The sequence below is a fragment of the Epinephelus lanceolatus genome, chromosome 5 (assembly GCF_041903045.1).
Source record: "Epinephelus lanceolatus isolate andai-2023 chromosome 5, ASM4190304v1, whole genome shotgun sequence".
In the NCBI taxonomy this organism is placed as follows: Eukaryota; Metazoa; Chordata; class Actinopteri; order Perciformes; family Serranidae; genus Epinephelus; species Epinephelus lanceolatus.
Window position 1 is genome coordinate 4724528 of NC_135738.1, and position 21552 is coordinate 4746079.

At 42.3% G+C, this 21552-nt stretch overlaps 1 protein-coding gene across 1 annotated transcript in view; it reads left to right on the forward strand.

The window, feature by feature from the left end:
• Window positions 1-1350: 1350 nt before the first annotated feature.
• poc1b (POC1 centriolar protein B) overlaps window positions 1351-21552 on the forward strand; it is a 76777-nt gene continuing 56575 nt past the window's right edge. The window contains exons 1-10 of the mRNA XM_033634108.2: window positions 1351-1645; window positions 3272-3356; window positions 3910-4081; window positions 4315-4494; window positions 4830-4937; window positions 5273-5388; window positions 5541-5674; window positions 6013-6081; window positions 6226-6378; window positions 7260-7337. Of these exons, the coding sequence (XP_033489999.1) occupies window positions 1622-1645; window positions 3272-3356; window positions 3910-4081; window positions 4315-4494; window positions 4830-4937; window positions 5273-5388; window positions 5541-5674; window positions 6013-6081; window positions 6226-6378; window positions 7260-7337 (1119 nt within the window). The 5' untranslated portion in view covers window positions 1351-1621. The remainder of the gene's footprint in view (window positions 1646-3271; window positions 3357-3909; window positions 4082-4314; window positions 4495-4829; window positions 4938-5272; window positions 5389-5540; window positions 5675-6012; window positions 6082-6225; window positions 6379-7259; window positions 7338-21552) is intronic.

Here is a 21552-nt window from a genome sequence, read left to right on the forward strand (position 1 = left end):
TACTGCACCGCTTCTCCTCCACGGCAGCTATCTATGATATGGCAGGCTTGTTGCTTAGCAACGAAAGACGCTCCACCTTCATTACATGCTGCATTCAGGTCCCATATATATAACCGGGCTGTTTTTAGTTCACAACATTTTTAAATAATAATAATAATAATAATAATAATAATAGAAATAATAATAAATAACAATGCGCGGTACGCTACAATGTTAACACTAATACTTAAGATATTCACAATAAAATATATATCTTCACTCTGCTGAGTCTGTTAATTATAATAATAACAACAACAACAACAACAATAATAATAATAACATCTTTGTCCATCTCATTACTTTGAAAGTACATTGAATTGTAAATTGTAAACTGACTTGTTTGCCCAGGTTTTCTAGTTTTATACAGTTGAACATCCACACAAAATATTGTGGCATACACACAGTGATAAAACAAATGGCAGGTTGTTATGTAATAATAATAATAATAATAATAATAATAACAATAATTATAATAATAATAATATTTGATACAATATGTTAAACAAAACCTCTTTAACTTTATTATTAAGGCAAAATTCGTCCCTTACAAGCCAATTAATTTCATCATAAAGTTTTTAGTTATCAATTGACAAAACAACATTTCTGACTTGTTGGCAGCTCTTTGAGGGGTGTTCATACACTCTACCCTGATCGTCATTAATCATAACCTGCTAATATGATATTCATATTTTGTTTCCTGTTTTGCTTAAATGAGTTTTATGTGTTTATATTTGCTGCAGGCTCACCTTACAAGTCAGTTTGCAGAGCCTTGATTAATAAGATGTAAAGTCAAATTTCCCAGTGGGTTATCATTCTTATAATCAATCTTTTTTTTTTCCCAATAATTCTTTATTGAGCTTTGCAAATACAAACAAACAAGGGACATTTTCACGTCCTGTTGCTCAGGTATCATTTGTTTTAGGCTGAGCCAAGTAAAGTTAATCACATACAAAATGAAGGAAATCGAACAATAAAAGAAAATAAATAAACGTAACATATATAGATATATATATAAACGACACAAAAGAAAAACAGAGCTATCTCAAATGAATTTAAAAATCTATCATACTGAAAACAGGAACTTTCTTGTCTTTAACAAGTTTCCGTGACTTACTATAAACTTTAAACTCATTCTTAGAATGCTTCAGACATGGTTTAGTCTTAAAGTATCTACATTTATGAATGAAAAACTCCCCCAGTAATATAATAACACATTATTAGCAACTTGATGTTAGCGAGAGTGCTATCGGATACTCACATGTCCATGTTTTCATATGTTTCCTGAATGCAGCACTGCTTTCTCCGTTGCCACAGGTGTTCACCTCAGACCGTTACAGGTGGTCGCTTATTTATGGTTACCTGTAGAAGGAGCAGGCGTTATTGTGCTGCTGGTACAAACAGTTTTCACTCAGAGTTCATAAAGTGTAAAGTAAACTAATGTCCAGAGGAGCAGAGGACGGTTTACTCTGAGCTCGACAGGTCAGGTCTGAGACAGTCAGTGAAGGCGGACTGTTTGACAATCATGGAAGTGTCGTTACAGAGCAGCAGGACGGTCCAACTTTCCCTCTAACTCTTTAAACAAATGTCCACAATGGCGTCTGTCCTGGTGAGTACATGTGCTTTATAAAGTCTGAGGAGACAAAAGTGTTTTTACTCTGATAACGAACTCTGTGCTAACGTTAGCTGAGTCGGCGAGTTTGCTAGCAGCGTCCCTGCTAAGAGGATTTGGAGCTGTCAAACACACCCTCGGTCCTCTGATCAGTCTGTACAGCACAGTAGATTTGTCTGGTGGTGTTTAATGTTCTTCAGCTCTTCTGCTCAGTGTAATGTATCTTTAAAAACTTGAACTAAACGCCACCATGTTTGGTCTGCTCAGAGAGTTCCTGCCCTCCATTACTACAGTATCAACACAACAGGTCTCAGCCTTGTCACAGTATTTGGTTGTCATCAGTGTCCAGCTCTGATATGATGTTTTTTCTGGCCTGTGATTCATTTCCAGCCCATCATTTCTTTCCCCACTTTATCTATGAGTTTTCACACTTAAGAAAACATTTATACAAAAGTAAAGGAAAACATTTTTCCCACCTCCTGGGGATACAATCCAGTATGAGATGATAATGTGCACCTATAAAAATGAAAACAAATATTGAAAAAATATATGAAAATTACATAGAATAACAGTAATAGTCAAAGTGTATGTTTGTGTGCACATGTGTGCCTGTGATTTAGAGTTAAAGTTCTATAGCAGATGTTGAGAACAAACAGGACTTCAACCTCACAGCTGTTCGTGCAGATATGTAATGAAGGTTTGCCATACACAACTAAAACTGTTCTCAGGTCCTCATGAAGCAGACCGTCTCTTTTCTAGCTTCAAAAATTGTAATGTATGTCTGACCCAGTGTTAAAAAGGAAATAAGTCTTCTGGCTAAAAGGCTGACGTAAGAAATGCAATTTGACTGTACCATAAGAAGATGATTGTCTTGGATTTATATCAATTATTCTTCCAAGTATTTTGGAAAGGGCTTCAAAAATGGAGAACAAGTAACCAAAGAGACCCGGGTCAGACCAGAATGAAGCCTATAAGCTCGTGTTGCAGGTGAACTTCAGCCCACCAAATTTTAATGACCCCAGCAGTCAGACAGCCGCTATTTTGTCCTGCAAACCATAGTTCTCAGCTCTCAGTGTGGAGATACACTAGCATCAAAATTATTATTTGTTGAAGGTCCTGTTTTGTGAAAACTCGCCATGTCTTTTTAAAAATACAACAGGCATAGTTGCTACTTGAATACTGTAAAAGTGTGTGAATGCTCAGTCCCCAAAGAAGTGCACAGTCCATAATCAGAAACTGTGCCTTTAAACAAGCCGTCAGGATTTCTGTTGTCACAACTAATCTTTAGGGACTGAATCACAGTGTTTATTTAGAACAACTTTTGTATAAAAATCCTGAGGCCCACCAAAAAAATCAATATCAATTTAAGTGTATGCTATGTTTAGAATATTTTCATCATATTACCTTCCCCTCAGGCAACTTTTTCTGATGGGAATTGAAGACTCCATTAACAAAACTAATAATTTAAGGTGTCTTAACAGATACAACAGCTGTTTTTCTTTCATTACCGTGCTGTCCATATGAAAATCACCTTCTTCACCTGACCTTTTCCAAATGATTGCGTCATTAAAGCTGCAGAGGAAATGCAGCGTTTCCCTGACTGACTGTGTGTTGTCACTGCAGGAGGATCCGACCTTAGAGAGACACTTCAAGGGCCATAAAGATGCTGTCACCTGTGCAGACTTCAATCCAAACCGCAAACAACTGGGTAATTTCTGCTGCCACCACAAGCTTTACAGAATGACAGCTGCTGTTTGGCAGTGTGTAGATAGTTGTGTGTAATCATGTCGGCACCCAAAGAAATGATCAATATTCTGTCAAATCACTGTTAAATCAATTTTATCTCTCACTTACTGTAACCTTAAACAGTATAGTTAAAGCACAGTTTTGGAGTAGTATTTATTAATCAGATTACTAGTAATGACTGTGCAACACCATGTGTAAACTAGGTCTTCATGTGACTCTTACATGTTGTGTCATCATCATCCTCAACACACTGACAATACGCAGCATATTGGCCTCATGAACTTTGTGATTTTCAGATGTTTTACCTCCAACTAGAGTTGCAGCGGTAGATGATTTTTATGGTGCGATAACTGTCTCAGAAATATCATGGTTTCACGGTATGCGGTATTAAAGGACTATTGTTATTGTTTATTCACTGTGATAACCTCTTTAAATATCAGTAATTAAAACCTGGACTGTTTGTTGTGGAAGTCTTGACTGAATCTTCTTCTTTTATTTCTGTTGTCTTCCTCCAGCCTCGGGATCAGTTGATAAGAGCCTGATGATCTGGAATCTGGCTCCAAAGGCGAGGGCTTTCCGCTATGTCGGCCATCAGGACGTCATCACAGGGGCGCAGTTCTCCCCGTCTGGTAACCTGGTGGCCACTTCCTCCAAGGACAGAACAGTCCGACTGTGGACTCCTTCCATGTAGGCTCCAGACACTTTTTCCACTTTAATCAGGAGCTCTTTGTTGACTTAGTCAATATGAAATGTGAAACAAATTTTCAATTCATTGTTTCTGTCAAAATGCTGGAGATTTAAGTGTGACTCAGTGAACTGGTAAGAGGGTCACAGATACTGCACAGGCTGAGGCTGCATGGTATGTGTGACTGGGTGAATCTGGGTTTTAAATCAGCTGTTTGTGTACTTTTGTGTTGCAGGAAAGGAGAGTCAACAGTGTTCAAAGCTCACACAGCGGCTGTTCGCAGTGTTGCTTTCTCCCACGATGGACAGAAACTGGTGACGGCGTCTGACGACAAGTCTGTCAAAGTGTGGAGCGTTCAGCGGCAGTGCTTCGTCTTCTCTCTCAACCAGCACACCAACTGGGTGCGCTGTGCCAGGTACGCAGCAGCACCACGGCCTCAGTAACTTATCGTGCTTCGGCATGTTTTTGTATCTCACAGGGGTGGGGGAAAAATCGATACAGCATAGTATCACAATATTTTTGTGTGGCAATATCGTATCATCACAAAGTGCTAAGTATCGATTTTTTATTGTAAAAATTATTAATCATACAAATACAAATTAAACTTTAGGTGACCTATTAGAATGATATAACCAATTGCTTTTTCAGTCCTTATTAAAATGTTTTGAATCAGGCTCTATGTGAAGCGTTTGGATGTTGGGCTGTAGTGTGCACTGTGAGTTTCATTTTTTTGTCTTGTCTTTACTGCAGGTTTTCTCCAGATGGACGTTTGATAGCGTCCTGTGGAGACGACCGCACCGTCCGGCTTTGGGACACGTCCACCAAAAACTGCATCAACTGTTTCACTGACTATGGAGAGTGAGTCCTTAAAGTGTCCTGTTAGTCCTCTCAGCTTTATTTTGCCGTCACCCTGGGCTCTGTTTTAGATGTAACTTTGTGACTAAAGAATTTCAGTCATTTTATCAAGTTGTCTCTGTTGTGTTATTGTTCTTGGCTCACAGTCTCTGGACATTATATTTTTCCCTCTGTAAATTCCAAACAGGAGATTTGAGGAGGGGGAGGATATAGTCTCATATCATAAGAGGCATGAAACAAAATAAATGTAGTGTAGTCATTGCTCTTTCTCTCCTGCAGATGGCATCGTTGTGTATTATTTAACTGCTGCAGGTCACCGAGTGTGTTTGTCATTGCAGATCAGCAACGTTTGTTGGTTTTAACTCCAGTGGCACCTGTATCGCTTCTTCAGGAGCTGACAGTTCACTGAAAATCTGGGATCTAAGGACCAACAAGCTGATTCAGCATTATCAAGGTATGTCAAAATGTCAGAGCGGTAATAACTCTGTATATTCAGTTTGGAAAATAATTACCTAAAATGTCCTTGTTAATTTCTGTGACCAAGACTATAACTGCTGTTCATGTTTTATTTGTGTGCGTGCATGTTGTTTATGTTTGTTGGCTCAGTCCACAGTGCAGGAATCAACAGCTTTTCCTTCCACCCATCCAACAACTACCTGATCAGCGGCTCCAGTGACGGCACCGTTAAGATCCTGGACCTGCTGGAGGGACGCCTCATCTACACCCTCCATGGACACAAGGTGATGCTACAGAACAGCTCAGTTCACCCACAGATAAGGCTGCACCATAGAAATGAGAACAGTATGAGCTTTACTTTTGTATTAAGCAGCAAAAAAGTTGTAACGTGACGTCTTTGACTTGACATGGCATGTCCTTCAGTGCGACTATTGTGCATGCACACATCACAATGATAATGCTGAAACGATATATATGGTGCAGCCCGACCCACAGACATCAGACACTATCAGACATTATATGCAGTCTAAGGAGCGTTATTCCTGTTCCAGTATTTCACTGGATTAGTCCTTGATGTTTATGAGGTTTCTCATTCACTCACAATGTTAACTTTGGTTTTCAGGGCGCTGTAATAACAGTAGCCTTCTCCAGGACAGGAGACCTGTTTGCCTCGGGGGGAGCTGATGGTCAGGTTGGTGTTTCATGACCACATAACAACCCTGTGTTTCCTGTACTCTCGGCAGCTTTTAACTTTAAGGTCATGTTTTTACTTCCTGTGGTAGAAAATCTGAGGAACTTTTGTAGCAGAAGTTTTGCTGGTCCTTCGATCCTCTAGGTGCTGATGTGGAGGACAAACTTTGACACCAAATCCTACAGAGACATCCTGCAACAACACAGCCGGAGGTCCTCCCCGGACCCACCGCCCCACCTGACTGACATCCACCCCAGAGGACCCCACCTTCACCACCCGCAGCCCTCAGCCATTCAGGTCACTTCAGTTTTACCTAACTTTTAAAAATTAATTAATTAATCAAATTAATCAAAATATGAACATAAATACACACACACACATTTGTACTAATAGATGTATACATCAGTCACAGTTTTTAATCGTCAATCTACATTGTAGTTTGCTCTGAGTAAGAATCAGTTATGTGACAGTACACAGTTTTAGTGTTTTCATACATGTCAGAGATGGTCGCCATGTCCTATAAAATTCACCTGTAGAGCCGTCCAGCGTACACTTTACTTTGTCCAAGTGTAGAAAACTCATAAGTTCTTCAGCCCACTAACTAACTTTTATCTGCAAATAATATTTATTAACCTGCTCAAGACTGTGCTAAATTCTGCTTAGAATAACTAGGTGGTAGTTAAGCTTGTCTGAGATCATATTAATATACAAGCTTAACAGGCATATTTTTTACAAACCATAACATCATCAAACACACAAGCTAACATAACAGAAGTACAACTTGACAAGACCAGGAATAGGATCAGGAAATAATCAAAGCCAAAAAGCAGTGTTCACCACATTAGGCAACCAAACATTATCTGGTCAGAGGGCCAGATAGTTCCCTGACCATCTCTGACCAGTCTTCATGCATTAACTGTAACAAGTGTTGAGAATTAGCATGTATGCTAAAACACTCAAGCAGTGCATCTGGTTTGTCCAATGTAATTGTGATCTCCATACCAAATAAAATCTAATAATAATAATTCTCACCCTTTACTGCTCGGGCATGAAATATGGTGAAAGAGATCTGGTCCACTCGTAGCATCTGTGTGTTCAGTAAACTATAAAGGTGAGAAATGTTGTAAAGTTAAAAAAAAAGGGAGCAGCTGTATATGACGTCTTCTTTCTCTCCACAGATCAGTCCCATCGTGGCAGACACTCAGTCCACTGATCCACATGTCATAGAGTTGGGCCAGTCCGTTCACAGCACCACGGTAAGCTGGCACAGAGAGGTCTGCAGGAATGTTTTAAGATAGTTCCATAGCCCGGCAATAAGGTGGATGGCCACACAGTAGGTGTGTACTGAGGCATCCAGTCCATTCAATCCACACTGAGTCCAATTTAGTATTGTCCTCAGGAGCAACACAGCTTATCAGGTGCTGGATTTTGAACCTCCACAAAAGCAGGCTGCATATGAAGTATACAGATTTATTTATTAAGGGTTCAGACCCAGAGGGCTGAAACCTTGTCATGAAAGGCCACCCCCCCCCCCCCCCCATATTGTATGTCAAATTGACTTGAAATTTGACACACATGTCCAGCTCAATGTGCTCTGAAAAAAGCCTCAAGAACCATTATGGTGCACTGGACTACATTTTTTAATTTTTAGAAAAACATTTTGACATGTCCTTTTGTACCCAAGTTTCTGTGGGTCATTATTGGACCAACCTTAATCAAAACGTATCAAAAGTTTGTTGATATCTCACTGCATTTTGAAGATATTGACCAATGAACTTCAGAGGGGGCACATAAATCAAACTAACTCCACAACCTTTGGTCCAATCATCACAAAACGTGCAAGCAATGCCATAAGAGGTACCAGGAACATATCCTAAAAATTTTATTTAAATTGACCACTAGGGGGCACAGCAAGTGCAAAAAAAAAAAAGGGCATGTGTGATAATACAAATCAGACTATAAATCATAAATGTATTGTCCAATCATTGCAAAACTTGCAGGGTATGTTAAATAATAATGATGAACCATGTGTGTTTAATAATTTTGAAATTGGTCAATAGGGGGCGCCGCCAGTTTCAAACAAGTGAAATGGCCTTTTGCGAAATTTGGCCATAAATCAATGAGGGTTTGTTCAAACATCAACAAACTCAGTGGACTTTTTCAACTAAGCCTTTAAAGCATGTCCCCAAAATGACTTTGCAGTCAACCAATAGGGTGCAACAGAGCCTCCAAAGAAGAGCATGGCCTGGTAGAGGTTTGGACGTTAATGAATGAGCATCTGTCTGACTGTCATAAAATCTGTTGGCAATTTTTAATGCAGGTATCCTAAACTGTCAAAGGTCTTGATCTGACCCACCTTTCAAGTTTTAAAGGTCCTTGCTGGTTTGAACTCTGGGAACTGCCGCTTTCATTTTTCGACTAACGCTACCAACCTAGGGGCCTTGATCCATCATTTATAGATTAGTGTTTACATAGATTTGTGTTATTTAACCAGCAGTCAGTGAATATTAACCTTCACTATGCACACGCCAAAAAAAGAGGTCTTGAACCTGAAAAAAATGTCTCAAGATTCTGTGTGCATCATTACATTTGTTAAAATGGAAGTGGATCTCTTGTGTCGTGCGAGAGATGGTTGTTGACTTGTATGTTTCCATTTACATATAATGCACCACATGATAAATGGACACAACAACTTACAACACAGAAGCAGCAATACTCAGCTGCTTCAGCATATCTAAATAAGTATATTGATGCCTTTTACGGGCTGAAATGAAAAGTTTGTGCCTGTAAAAATTACTCCGCTATCATTACTGTTAATGGAACAGATTCAAGATGTGTATATTTGAGAGGGTGTGGGCTGTTCCCATGAACACCACCAGGTGGCAGTACAGACTAGTCTATAGTTTTGCCCTCCTGCTGCAGCAGTGACAGCTGCCTGAAAGGACATCAGGCCATTCACCTGTTAGAGATGAGGTGATGTCAGTCGAAAGCAACACTGTCTGTCTTCCTCTTTCATTTGTGTTTAAAAAGCTTTATTCAGCATCATGTTGTTCAGAAACACACTTTTAATTTTACAGCTTTGTATGTTCACACACCAGAGCTGCAGAGCACAACCACAGCTCAGTGATTACTTTCCTAAACTGTTGGATTTAATCATCTTAACTCGTGAATGAAGCTCAGATGAAATGTTTCCTCTAAAAGCTGCAGTACGGTTAAGTTTTATCATCCCTGTTGAACATTTGTCCTGGAATAAATGTTCTATTCTCAATCTGTTTTCAGATTCAGATGTAAAAAGGATCATTTGTGAGACTTTGAAAAGCCTGTATGAGTTTGATTTTCATCAACATTACCACATACGAGAGCAGCAGGGGAATATGTGTCTCGCTTCAGGACACTTTCTCCAACTTTTTCAGCAGACCTCTTGGACTTGTCTTGACCCAACAACCTTGTGGAAGCCACGCTGTGTTTTCCAGATCTTTCCTTTCTGTTGTTTGTATTGTTGCTGAGGGCCCATCTGGGATGACAGGGCGCTGACCCGGCCTTGAACTTGCTGCTCAAGTTCACATTATGTTGCAAGGTGAAATCCTGGATGTGAATTAGCGCTATCCGCTTACTCCGCTAATGCTGATCCCATACAAAGGGGTAGAAACATGAGATTGATGAAGGTGGGTCTTAATGTACAGGTGTAATGAGTATTAGGAGAAAAACATGCTTTCACAGAAGTGAGGAAGATTGTTAAGATGTAGAGTTTGTGGATAACATATCATATCCACTGGCATGTTAGAGACCACAGAATACTAGCTCATGAATTTGCGTATGGTTGCTGTAAACTACACCAGAGTTTGTGGTGTGTTTCTACTGGGATAGTTTGTTTTGTTTTCAGCCTGGCATCTAGGAAAGTGTCTCACCCTGAATCATCTGAGTCCGTCGTCTAGATTCTAAAAATGCATTCATTACAGTTAAAATGCTGCAGGTTCCTAGTGTCGTCTTGAGTGGCAGGAGCAGGATCAGCAGCCTGTTCCTCCTTCACGCAGCATCCCAGAGAAGTTACAGGTAATTACTGCCCCCTACTGTTGTAAAGAAGAATCACAGGTCTTTAAATGAAAAGTCTGCTGGCCACAAGGGATTTTATGAAGACAAAATAATCCAGCATGATTTAGTGATATGAACTGACTGTAAATATTAAGGCATAAATAGTGGTAATGTAGCTCTCACTGTGCATTAGTTATACACCCATCACTCACACAAAAAGCTTTAAACTTCTACTTATACAGTACGCCATAAAACAATCATATCGTATTGCAAATTGAATATGGAAGCAGCTTTTAATGATTTATAGTGATATTTATATTCTGAGCAGCATGAAAATGTTCTCATGTTTGTGTAGTCATAAGCACACGAATGTGAGTTTGGACATGTTTTCATATTTTGGATATGGATATAGTTTCTAAAGTGAAATGGTGCACATAATTTTCCTTCAGGGCTGTGACGTGTTTGAAAAGTCAAATAGTGTGAAGGTCTTTTGAGTTCTCTGCACAGCTGAAGGACTAACAGGAAAAATGTTTTATGTGTGACTTCACACTACGACTGAACAACCAAACGTATTTGTTTTTAATGATCCCTTTTTCAGTCCCTGTAAAATGTTGTGAGTCTACATGAATAAAAACCCTTATTGCTGCAGTAGTAATTTTCCTTCAGCGCGCTGCCCCACTTCTCTTAGTGTCTCCTTCCCTGCCGTCGGCTCCTGTGTGGGAGGAAACCCATGAATGGACCAAGCCAAGTGGAAGTCATTTAGAGCGAGGATGGCCAAGTCAGATAAGTGGTTTTGGTTCAAGACTGCAGTAAACACACAGTTGCACAACAGCCATTCATGACTTACAATGTTCCGATGTCAACATGGAGCTGTGCAGATGAATGGGCAGAGGAAGGGGCCGGTTTTAATCTGCATGGTTTATCATTTCTGAGAAATTATCAAATGTAGAAAAGTCATTAAAAGGACTGTTTAAAATAAATGTACACCAAGTACAGACTTAGCTGAATGTTTCTCTACACACCATGAATTCATGAAAGCTTTAACATTTGTATGCAAATGTTACGTCAGTCTTAACAGTAAATGTGTCTGGGAGCTCTCTTTAGGGATGCGAGACCTGATCTACGTTACATCTCAACTAAAAAGGAGAATAAGTGTTATTAGTTATTACTTCTGTGTTGAAATGACGCAGTACCTTTGGCCATAGGTGCTGATTTATATTTCTGCTGGTGGGTGCGCAAAACAGAGCCTTTACTCTGTTGCTATTTTTAAGCAAGTTATGTATTTTATGTCATGTGTTGTGTTCTCTTTTAACTCTTAACTTTCTTTGTTGACTGTCAGTTTTACATAACAGCACTAACATAATTAAACTAACTTAATTACATGACTGCAAATAAACAATAACAACTTTTAATAGCAAAATATAACCGCAATCCGGCCAGCGGTCACTCACAGCTGTTTTATTTTGGGAGCATATTGTACAAAAAAAGGAATCCAGTGAAGTGGCAGCTTCTGACTTTTCTCAGAGGAGAAGCTAAACTAGTTAATATCTATATCAGCAGGAAAAACACAACAGGACTGGAAAAGTCAGGAGGTCACATACACGTGGCTCTGTACACACAACAAACAGCTCTGTCCATGGTCCTGACATTTTAGAGACACTATCTATACACTGAAATGACACCTCTCCTGGCACAGCACAGATATTTATCAATCAGTCGTCACTGATGATACCATGAAGTGCACTGAAAAAATAATAAAAGCTGCTAAAATTATTTAATAAAAAGACTCACATGAACACAAATCATAACACTGAGTTCTAACTGGATATGAGCGTCAGACTATTGTGCCAGACAAATCACTTACCCAGCAGCTGTGGTCTCAGAGTAACCACTGAAAAGGTGGGTTAGTGCGTACTTATATGTAATAATAATACCAATAATAAAAATAGAAACGAGGCATCGAACAAAATTCCAGCTTGAAATAGCGCGCTGCCTCATGTCACGTGACTTGTGGGCAGTTAGGCCAGTCCAATCGAACACAATGCAATCTTGCTGATGCTCGCTCGCATCACATCCAGTTAGCACACGGTATAAGCCAAGTGCACAAGTCAACACAGCTGATCACCAACAGTCAGCTGCATCAGCCATTAGAAGCAGCACTGAAGAACCGTCTCTGTGAACCACTCTCCTCCTGCTCTCGTTGCCTGGTTAGCAAAAGCTAATCTCATCACCACTCGTCATGTTTTGCTGCTTGGTCAGAAGCCTCACAGCAGCGGTTAACATCCAGCACCGAGCCATTAATCTCGCACATACACTGAAACAGCTCGACTCTCTAAACCTGTAAGGGTTTGGTAATGTTAGCCGTGTGATGCTATGCTCCGGTCCTGCGGCTGTAGTGACGATAAACAGTAGCCCTTTTTAGATAGGAATTGTGCAAATTTGCAGGAAAGCCCAATCAGTCTTTTTTCAGCATTGGCAGTATAAAAACAAAATCGGGGAGTGCAGCAAAATGCCACCTGCCTACTTTTGTTCATACAGAATGTGCCTTTTTCGGGGCAATGGGGGGCGTGAGCAAGTAACAAAACGTGTAGCTCAGCGTGTGACATAAACAGTGACGTGGGAGGGAAGCCGCGGCTGGTCAGTCCTTTGGCGATTCTCTCGTAAGTCGGCCTGTCCCTCACCGTCCCCGTCATCTGACAGTTAATGGCCTCTTCGTTTGTGAGGACAAGGAGGGCACACAATTCCTTGTCTCCCCAGTTGCTCATCTTTACAGTGTCTGTCAGGTTTGTGTTTCCCTCTTGCTACTAGCTGCTCGCTAATTCCTGCTATCAGCTGTTTCTTGTTTATCCACCGCCAGTGGTTCGCACGTGCGGCGTCATCAACAGCCCCTCCCACAAGTCTTCAACAGCCCCTCCCGTTGTGGAAGGTCGCCTCGGTCTGTTTAAACTAAAAGGGTTCCGCCAATATGTCTACCCTACGAGGTGTAAAATTGGGCGCCTCGGATCAACTTGCCAATCCGGCTCTGTGTGTCTAAACGCTCGCAGCTTGCCGGCAAAACGGCCCAACATTCATGGAAAATCTGGCAGTGTAAAAGGGGCTAGAGAGAGGGAGGGTCTGAGTGAATCAATACACTGAACGCAGCTCTATGATGATTGGCGATAAGCGCTATGTGTTGTGATCACAACATCCTGAAGGTACTCATCAAGCCATGTTTTGTTCATGTGGCGGAGAAACCCCACCGCCAACAAACATTTTAGAAGTGTAATTACAGAGTGATGCAGACACACCACTGCACAAATTTAAATGGTCATAACAGCGTAGGCCACTTGGTGATGGCTCTGGATAGAGACTACATACGCCTATAAATCAGCTGCTGTGTAGTCGACATCAGGATCTTTCTCAGATCTGGCTCCTTCTCTCCTTCGTCCTCTCTTCATCTTCCTCTTCCTCTGCCTTCTCTGCGCCGCTTGAAGGAGCTGTGCTTCCTGTATGAATCGCCCAAGCGTGCCTGAATGGAAAGGCCCGTGAGATATCAGAGAGAGAGAGATCAGAGAGATGGGGAGAGAGCAAGAATCCACGTGCCGATGCCCCGGCCCGCAGAGGCCTCAGCAGCAGCCGCAGATCTAATAATAGACGAGCTGGAGTTCTGCCTGCCTGTTTAACTCACTGCACCCTGCTGTCACACACTTTTAATACGTGTATACATCATTTGTCTCTGCCACAAATAGCAAGATGAACTCTTACATGCTTGGTGCATCAGCTAATTGTGTTAAAATCTAAAATACACACACACACACACACACACACACACACACACAGACAGCTCCTGACTCATTCATGCACATCCATCCCTTCTCCGTGCCTCCTGCAGCTTGTCGTAGCCTCTGTGTGTATATGTGAGCGCAGTTGTGTCAGATGGCATGTGAATGAGTGAACGAGTGTGTGTGTGTGTGTGTGTACATAGTGTGTACATGTGTCAGCGGACACGCAGATTTGCCAAGTTATGTGTACGAGGATGTGTGTACTTGGGGTCTGTTTGTGTGCGTACATGAGTCACTGGGTATTGGAGTGTGAATGTGCATGTGAGTGTGTGTGAGGGTCGTCCCTGGTTAAAACGGGTCGAACAGGGAGCCCCCAGTGCTACTCCTCCTGTCAGCTCTGATCTCCATCACTGAGGAACTCCTCCTCTCTTCCCTTCTTTCCCTCTGGTCATTTCCTACTCCTTTCCTCCTTCCTCCATTGTTGACGTCCTCAGAGTGCTTTCCCTTCCGCCCTGCGTCCGTGTTTCCCCCCCATCGCCCTAATGGGTCCAAGCGTAGGCGGGAACAGAGAGAAAAGGGGCAGGAGAGGCTCAGAGACAAATGGGCAGAGAGAGTGAAGGGACGGGAGATGCAGATGGCCTGAGGTGGGTACGTGGGTGGCTGGATGGGGAAGTTCCTGTACTCACAGTTCTTGCAGCCATTGGTGACCTTCTTACCCTTCAGTTAAGGCCATTTCCTCTTATCACTTATGCATTTTTAAACTTTTTCTTTAGACCTCAATGGCACTGAACTCGTACGGCTGAGACACGTCATATTTTCTGTGTGGTGTGGATTGAAATTACAACCTTGTCCCATGTGTGTACATTTAGTCTGAGGGTGTTTTAGCTGGTGTGGGCTATAAACCCAGTCTTTTCTTTCGTTATTTTCAATGTTCCTTTTTACTGAACAAAGCGACATCCCGAAACAAATCAGCTAATGCTTTCAATCACAGCCAAACAAACTAACTAATAACCTTTCGTTTATGAATCATGTGCACACATGTGATGACATGTAAGCATGAGGTTACTGTACGTGCAGACACCGTACACGAGGCCTGCAGGGTGCTCTCATGTTTACATTGTATCCATTCAGGATGTTTGTATGGACGGGGAGGTGATGTCAGCGATGACACGATGACACTGATGTGGCCTCAGCTGTGGCTCTGTCCCCTTCTCTCTCTCTCTCTCTGTCTCTCCATTAAACTCTGCAGCGAGCTAGGGGCACTCGCAGGGCTCAGTGCTTCTGAATGGAGTGTTATCAGCAAACACTACGTCATCTCAGAGCAGACGGAGGCCCGGGGTGGTGCCCTTGCTCTATATTGACATTATGGAGCTTTGATACACACACACACACCAGTGGCCATAAAGTGACGTATCTCATCCAACATAGATTCTATCAGCTGCTCTCTGAGCGTCCTTAGGCACTGGACCTTTTCTTATCCCCTCCTTGGGATCTACTTAGGGTAACACATCAATGTGCAATCATTATTCTATCACATTTTTATGTTTTTAATGACAGCAATGTGACATTATTCAGGTTTTTTCTGTCACGCTACGTCACTGTGACAGGGGCCCCAAATTCAGTTTCAGAGGGCTCTAGTGGTCATTAAGGGGCCTTCAGGTTGCATCAGAGCAATTCGGTGGGAATGCAGCCGAGAGCCTGGTATACGCTGTGTGATTTTGAGCTGACCCCGACAAAAGATGACCAGTGATAAAGAAACATGGCAATATCTTTGGTCGTGGCTCTAAAACGGTGGTCCTACGTCACACGGTCAGAGAGGTTCAAGGATGGTCTTTGTCATGGTCTGCGATCAAAGACAGCCTGGGATAAAATTCTGACAGTGTCAGAAATTTGGGATGACCATTTCACTGTGTGACTGCTGTTATCACCTACGTCTACTAACCAACCAACTGAAATGCAGCATGAAATGATGCACTGCTCAGCGTGACAATGCTAAATGCTAGCAGATGCTAATAAATTCACTTGGAGCTCTTGTTGTAAAATTGGCCAAGTTTGCCTCTTGTCCGCACCCACATTCTCTTCCTCTTCCTCAGACTTTTTCGACACACATACAGTAATGTTGCTATAGCAACAGCTTGATTCGTGTTTGTTTTAATTTTTCTCTGACCACTACAGCAGTGTAGACAAAACAAAGGGTGAAATATATTTCATGGTTGTGGTGTAAGCATGTATTCCATTGTTGAATGGTGAGACTGGCTGCAGTCTCTCGGCTGCTTGAGTCTCCTCGAGTTGAGTGGCAGCAGAGAGTGGGCGACGACACGGAGAGTGTCAAACCCATTGCACTGAACAGACATCAAGTCAGCTGTGAAACACATGAAGAATGGCAAGCGTGAAATGAGGCCAGCTGAGTGTTATAATGTGTTTGTGTGTGTGCATGGTGTACCTGTCTTTCTAAGGACTGAAATGTCCATTTGTTTGGGTTTGGAGTTACTTTGTAATGCAACAGCTTGAGTTAGGTCACATGAGTTTAAAGTCGATGTGAGGATCAGGTTGAGATTAAGACTCTACGTAGTTAAATAAAGTTAGCTATACACTGTTGACGCGAAAGGTTTTTAATAATACTCCTGATAAACACTCCTGTGTGTATTTGTGTGTGTTTAAGAGGCGATTAGATTGCAGGAGGTTAGATTTGGTTACTTGCACCATCTCTCGTGTCCCTGCAGACGTGAGCTGTGACGCCAGTTTGACCAGACAAGGTGTCCTCTACTGACAGGCCTCCTGTCACACACCTCTGTGTGTGCGTGCGTGCGTGTGTGCGTGTGTGTGTGTGTGTGTGTGTGTGTGTGTGTGTGTGTGTGTTTCTGTTGTGGTCCGTCCAGTGTGTATGAATGAGTGTTTGATCCTGTGTAGTGAATTTACTGCACTCTGCCGTCATTCTCAGCGACTCTCTTAAGTTGCATCCATCATATGTGAATATGTCAGGCCGTGCATGTTTGTGTAATTGCAGCATGTACTATATGTGTCTGCATTCACACAGATACCCCCACCCCCAACCCCTCTCGAGCTTCCTGTGCAGGGGAAGTACAGGATATTGGATGGCCCGGAGGTTTAGATACCAGATTTAAGTGCTGTAGAGGAGAACACGAGTGACAAGACACGACGGAAAAGAGCTAAAGATAGTAACAGCTCTGGGGGGGAGGAGGCGGGGTGGGGGTTCACTTTCCACCAGGACAAGGGCTCCCAGAGGCTACATAACACCCTCACACTCACACACATGCCCACACACAAACATACACTGTTACACTCAGGCAAACACACTGCTGCACACTCATTCAAAGCACACTTTCATTCATACTCTGTTCTGTCGTACACTGTTTGAATCACACTGGCTCACATGCTCCTTCTCATGCAGGCTGAAGCTGAGAAACATGCAGAACATGTGTACACCTGATGTCACAGTTATAATATGCTTTATTTTATGTGATTATTTTGATAAAAACATCAAATAATTTCATGTAAAGTGAGAGGATCAGTCATGGTGGCAGACACACTGATAACCAGCCTGACAGGTCTGCACAGCCTGTTAAAGTTCCAGTGTGTAGGACAGTGGCATCTAGCAGTGAGGTTGCAGAACTGAAACTTCTCCCGTGTGCCACTGTAGGAAAACTACGGTGGTACACGTGAAAATGCCAGTGGTTCTGTCTAGAGCCACTGTGTGGTTTGTCCATTCTGGCTACTGGAGCACAACATGATGGATTCTGTGGAAGAGGACCTGCTTTGTAATTAGAACCAAACGCGATGGACGCGATGTCATCGCTCGTAACGCGAGTATCGCGTCGCTTGATCACAAATGTCACCTTTTTGATCATCGCTTCATCGCTTCAATCGCAACCCTCCTCCCGCAACATAACTATGTCGGTGACGTGGTTGAATATCAACGCTGATTGGATGTTGCGGCACAGCGTCACGCGATGTTGCTTGAAAAGGTAAAATTTTTCAACTTCAAGCGACACGCGATGAGGCGATTGGACGCGTCATCGCTTCATCGCATCGCTCTTATCACCTGAAACGCATCGCCCGAAGTGACATCGCGTGTCATTGCGTCATTTACATTGATTTTGAATGGAAACTTGTGGCGTTCATTGTGTCCATCGCGTTTGGTATGAACGCACAGTAAGGTAACAAAAACAGGATTCTTAGTTTCAGGTGACAATAAACTAATGAAAAGTTGTTATGAATATTATACACCATTTCTGTTGAGAGATGCCCCAAATCCTACATACTGGACCTTTAAGCCTCTTAGTTTATTGCCTTGATATTTTTGGTGTTCCATCTTGCACGTACACAATGCTAAGACTAGGGACGGGCTTTGTAAGTAACTTCCATCAGAGTCCTGCACCGCATCGGGTACATGACAGGTAACCTGTAAAAAGCTGTGTAAAAATGTGTGTATATCTACATTCACGGGTGCTAAATGCTAAAATGTTTTCTCGTCTGGCAGTGACCGTGCAGAACGTTTTCACCATCCCAACATCGAGCGCAGCCAGTGAAAGAGGCTTGTCCTCCTTGGATTTGTAATTCAAGAATGGTGAATGTAGCTTAATGTAAGTGACTGTAGCCTGAATATGTTAAATCACGGGTGCGGTCTGGGTCGTGGGACTTTTACAAACAGATGTGGGCCGGTACAGCTTTGACTGAGATTTAATGACAGGTAACAGGTCTGTTCTGGTACAGAGCTTTACGGGTATGGGCAGGTGTAGGTTTTCAAAATGGACTGAATCCATATTAGAGTACTCGTTTTATATTATTAAACAGTATGGTAAAAAAAAAAAAAAAAAACATAAGAAGAGAAAATTAAATTGGCCGACAACAGAAAACAGGTGCAGTTTGGACTTTATTTATTGAACAACCAGACTTAGCCTGTTAAACCATAAATTCAAAGTTAGCTTAAGAAAAATCAGCAAACCTTCTGTTGCTGCAGTTACATAGGTTAACGCAATGCTATAAGACCATCTCTGGAACCCCTCTCCTCCTGTTTGGTTCTATGTCTGCCCAGTTAGCATGACCTAACGCAAAAACAGCGGCTAACATCTGACACCAAGCCGATTAACGGTTCCAACAAACTCACACCTACACCTAATCAGTTTGTGGAAGATTCTCACCAACTGTCCCAGCGGTGCAGAGCTCACACTCCTGCAGCAGTATTCTTCTGTCTTGAAATAAGATTTTACTGACATCCAAATGAAGTACTCAAAAACGTATGCCCATCCCTGCTTCAGACCTAAAATACCACTGCTTTAAAACAAATATAAGGAGCTGTGTTGGTGTGGATTTGTTGCTGCAGGTGTTGGTAAGAAGGTGAAAAACAATCTAGCATGTCCAGTTTGAGTGATGTTTCCAAAGCGCTTCAGACAAATAAACGCTGCACAGTGGTTTAAGACAACTCAGGAGAGTTATCATGGTGACAGTTATGTCATCTGTTGTTTTGGCAAGTGGTTGTCATGTTGGCGTGACACAAAATGGGACTGGGCTGCATGATGTGTCGCCACATGATTTTGCATTGTTGCAAAATTTGAGCCAACAAAAAAAGTTTTTTTTGGGAAACTTATTGCCAGGTCACACCACATGTCTTGTTGGAGCTCTATTCACTGGGACATCAGAGAGGCCAACTGTTCACTACCTGTTCAGTACCTGCCCGCCACAAAACAGCAAACTAATGAAGACAGTGACCTGTGACGGTGGCATGAGAGTTCCTCCTTCTAGTGGACAGAAAGTCCTCACTGCAGCTGTAATTATCTGATGAGACCTTGTGTAACTGGAATATTACATGACACCTCCTGACCAGTCGATCGTCCCAGTGACAGCGGAGTCAAAGCGGAAACTCGTCTCAGGACATTGTGCACGTCTCGTAATGCTGTGTTTTCCTCCGAGATTCCCTGTTGCATCTCCAGTCTCCTTGGCGCTGGCATGCAAGTGTTCAAAAACTTGATCTTCCTCATCAAAAATACAAGAGAAGGGCAAGCCTTATCACTAATTCAGGAGGGTTCTCTCTTCAGATTCCCATACGTCCTTTCCCCCCTCACCTCTCTCACCCTTCCTGTCTCTCCCCTTTCTCTCCTCTTGTCTTTTATCTCAACCTTACGCAACGCTCACTCATTGAAAGCAGGTGGTTACTTTAAGGCCATGCTGTCGCACTTTGGGTCTGTACTTTTCCTCCTGCTCTTAGGTTATTGGGTATAAAAACAGTATTAGACAATGAATAATGAAAGATGTTCTAGATGAAACTGAGAGCACCCAGGGGGATGTTCTGAGTAGAACTTTTGGGGTGTAAAAAAGAAAGCAAACATTTTGTGGGTTGATAAAATCAGGCTCCCATTCATTGTCCAGTGTCTCCCACAGACAGGGGATGTTAAGTCGTGAGATGGATAATTGATTAGTCGATCCAAACAGAGCTGATCCGATTTGATCAGATTGTAAATGAAAGGAACAGCTGCTGCAGAGGCGAGTGAACGTTTAAGTTTCACTGTCACTGTGCCTGGCATTCTGCTGCTCTGTCTGCGCCGGGGGCATAACTTCCTAAAGTGAAACACCAATAAGGACACGTCAGTATCAGTACATTTTTGGTTTATATCTCGTCCTGTAAAATAGTTAAGGGGTTGTCTGGTGGAAAATTTATATGATGTCCATAATAGGCCTACCATCATATATTTTTAGTTTTTCACTGTGTCACATTTCAACTATTTCTGAGTTGTTTCCATCACTCTCAGGGCTTCCCTTCTTTCACAGTACCTCCGCCGTCCTTTCACATCCGACCAATCCCCAGCCCTGTGAATGTGCTCTCTCAAGGGTACAGCTTGTATCTTCCGGGGCCTCTACTGGGAACGTGCTGACAGTTGTTCCGTGCAAGAGGCTAAAAATAACTAGGCAGGTCTATTACAGGTACCAGGGACACCTGAAAGGCAAATGATGGTGTGTTGTGTTTTCTTCCTTGCTTACCATTATCCCTGCCTGGAGAGATGGCGTGAGGCTGGGGTGAAAGATGAAAATAGAACTTGGATGAGATTTAAAAAAAGAAAAAGAGCAGACATGAGATTTGATTATGTTGTCATGTTGCCTGTAAGATCCCAGCAAGAAGAGAGGGGGAGAAAAAGAAAACCAAAAACATCCATGGTGCTCTTCCTTCCCCTCGTGACTCTTTCATGTTTTTATTGATTCACAGTGTTCTTGTTGAGTCTGTGTTCTCATCGAAGCATTGAGTCTTTGAGTTTGTGGATGGGTTTTTCTCCTCTGTTTACCTTTTCTATTCTCTTGTATGTGTCGTAAACCCCAGTGAATAAGGCTGGATATAGGGACTTGATATCTTTAACAACCAAAATAACCCAGTACCAAGAAGTATTGAAACTAGGGATGCAGATTGTGGACTGACGTGTCGGCATGGTGGGCAAGTCATGTAGCTGCTCCAGCTGCAGTTAAACCCACGCAACAAAAGAAGCAGGTCTTCATCTATGGAGATTGCTATGTTGCATTGTCATGTTTCTACAGTGGCCAAGAATGGACAAACCAAACATTGGCTCTAGAGAGGGACTAGGGTTGCAACGGTATGAGATTTTCATGGTACGATAATCGTCTCAGAAAATATCGCCGTTCCACGGTATCCTGGTATTACAGAATTTATATT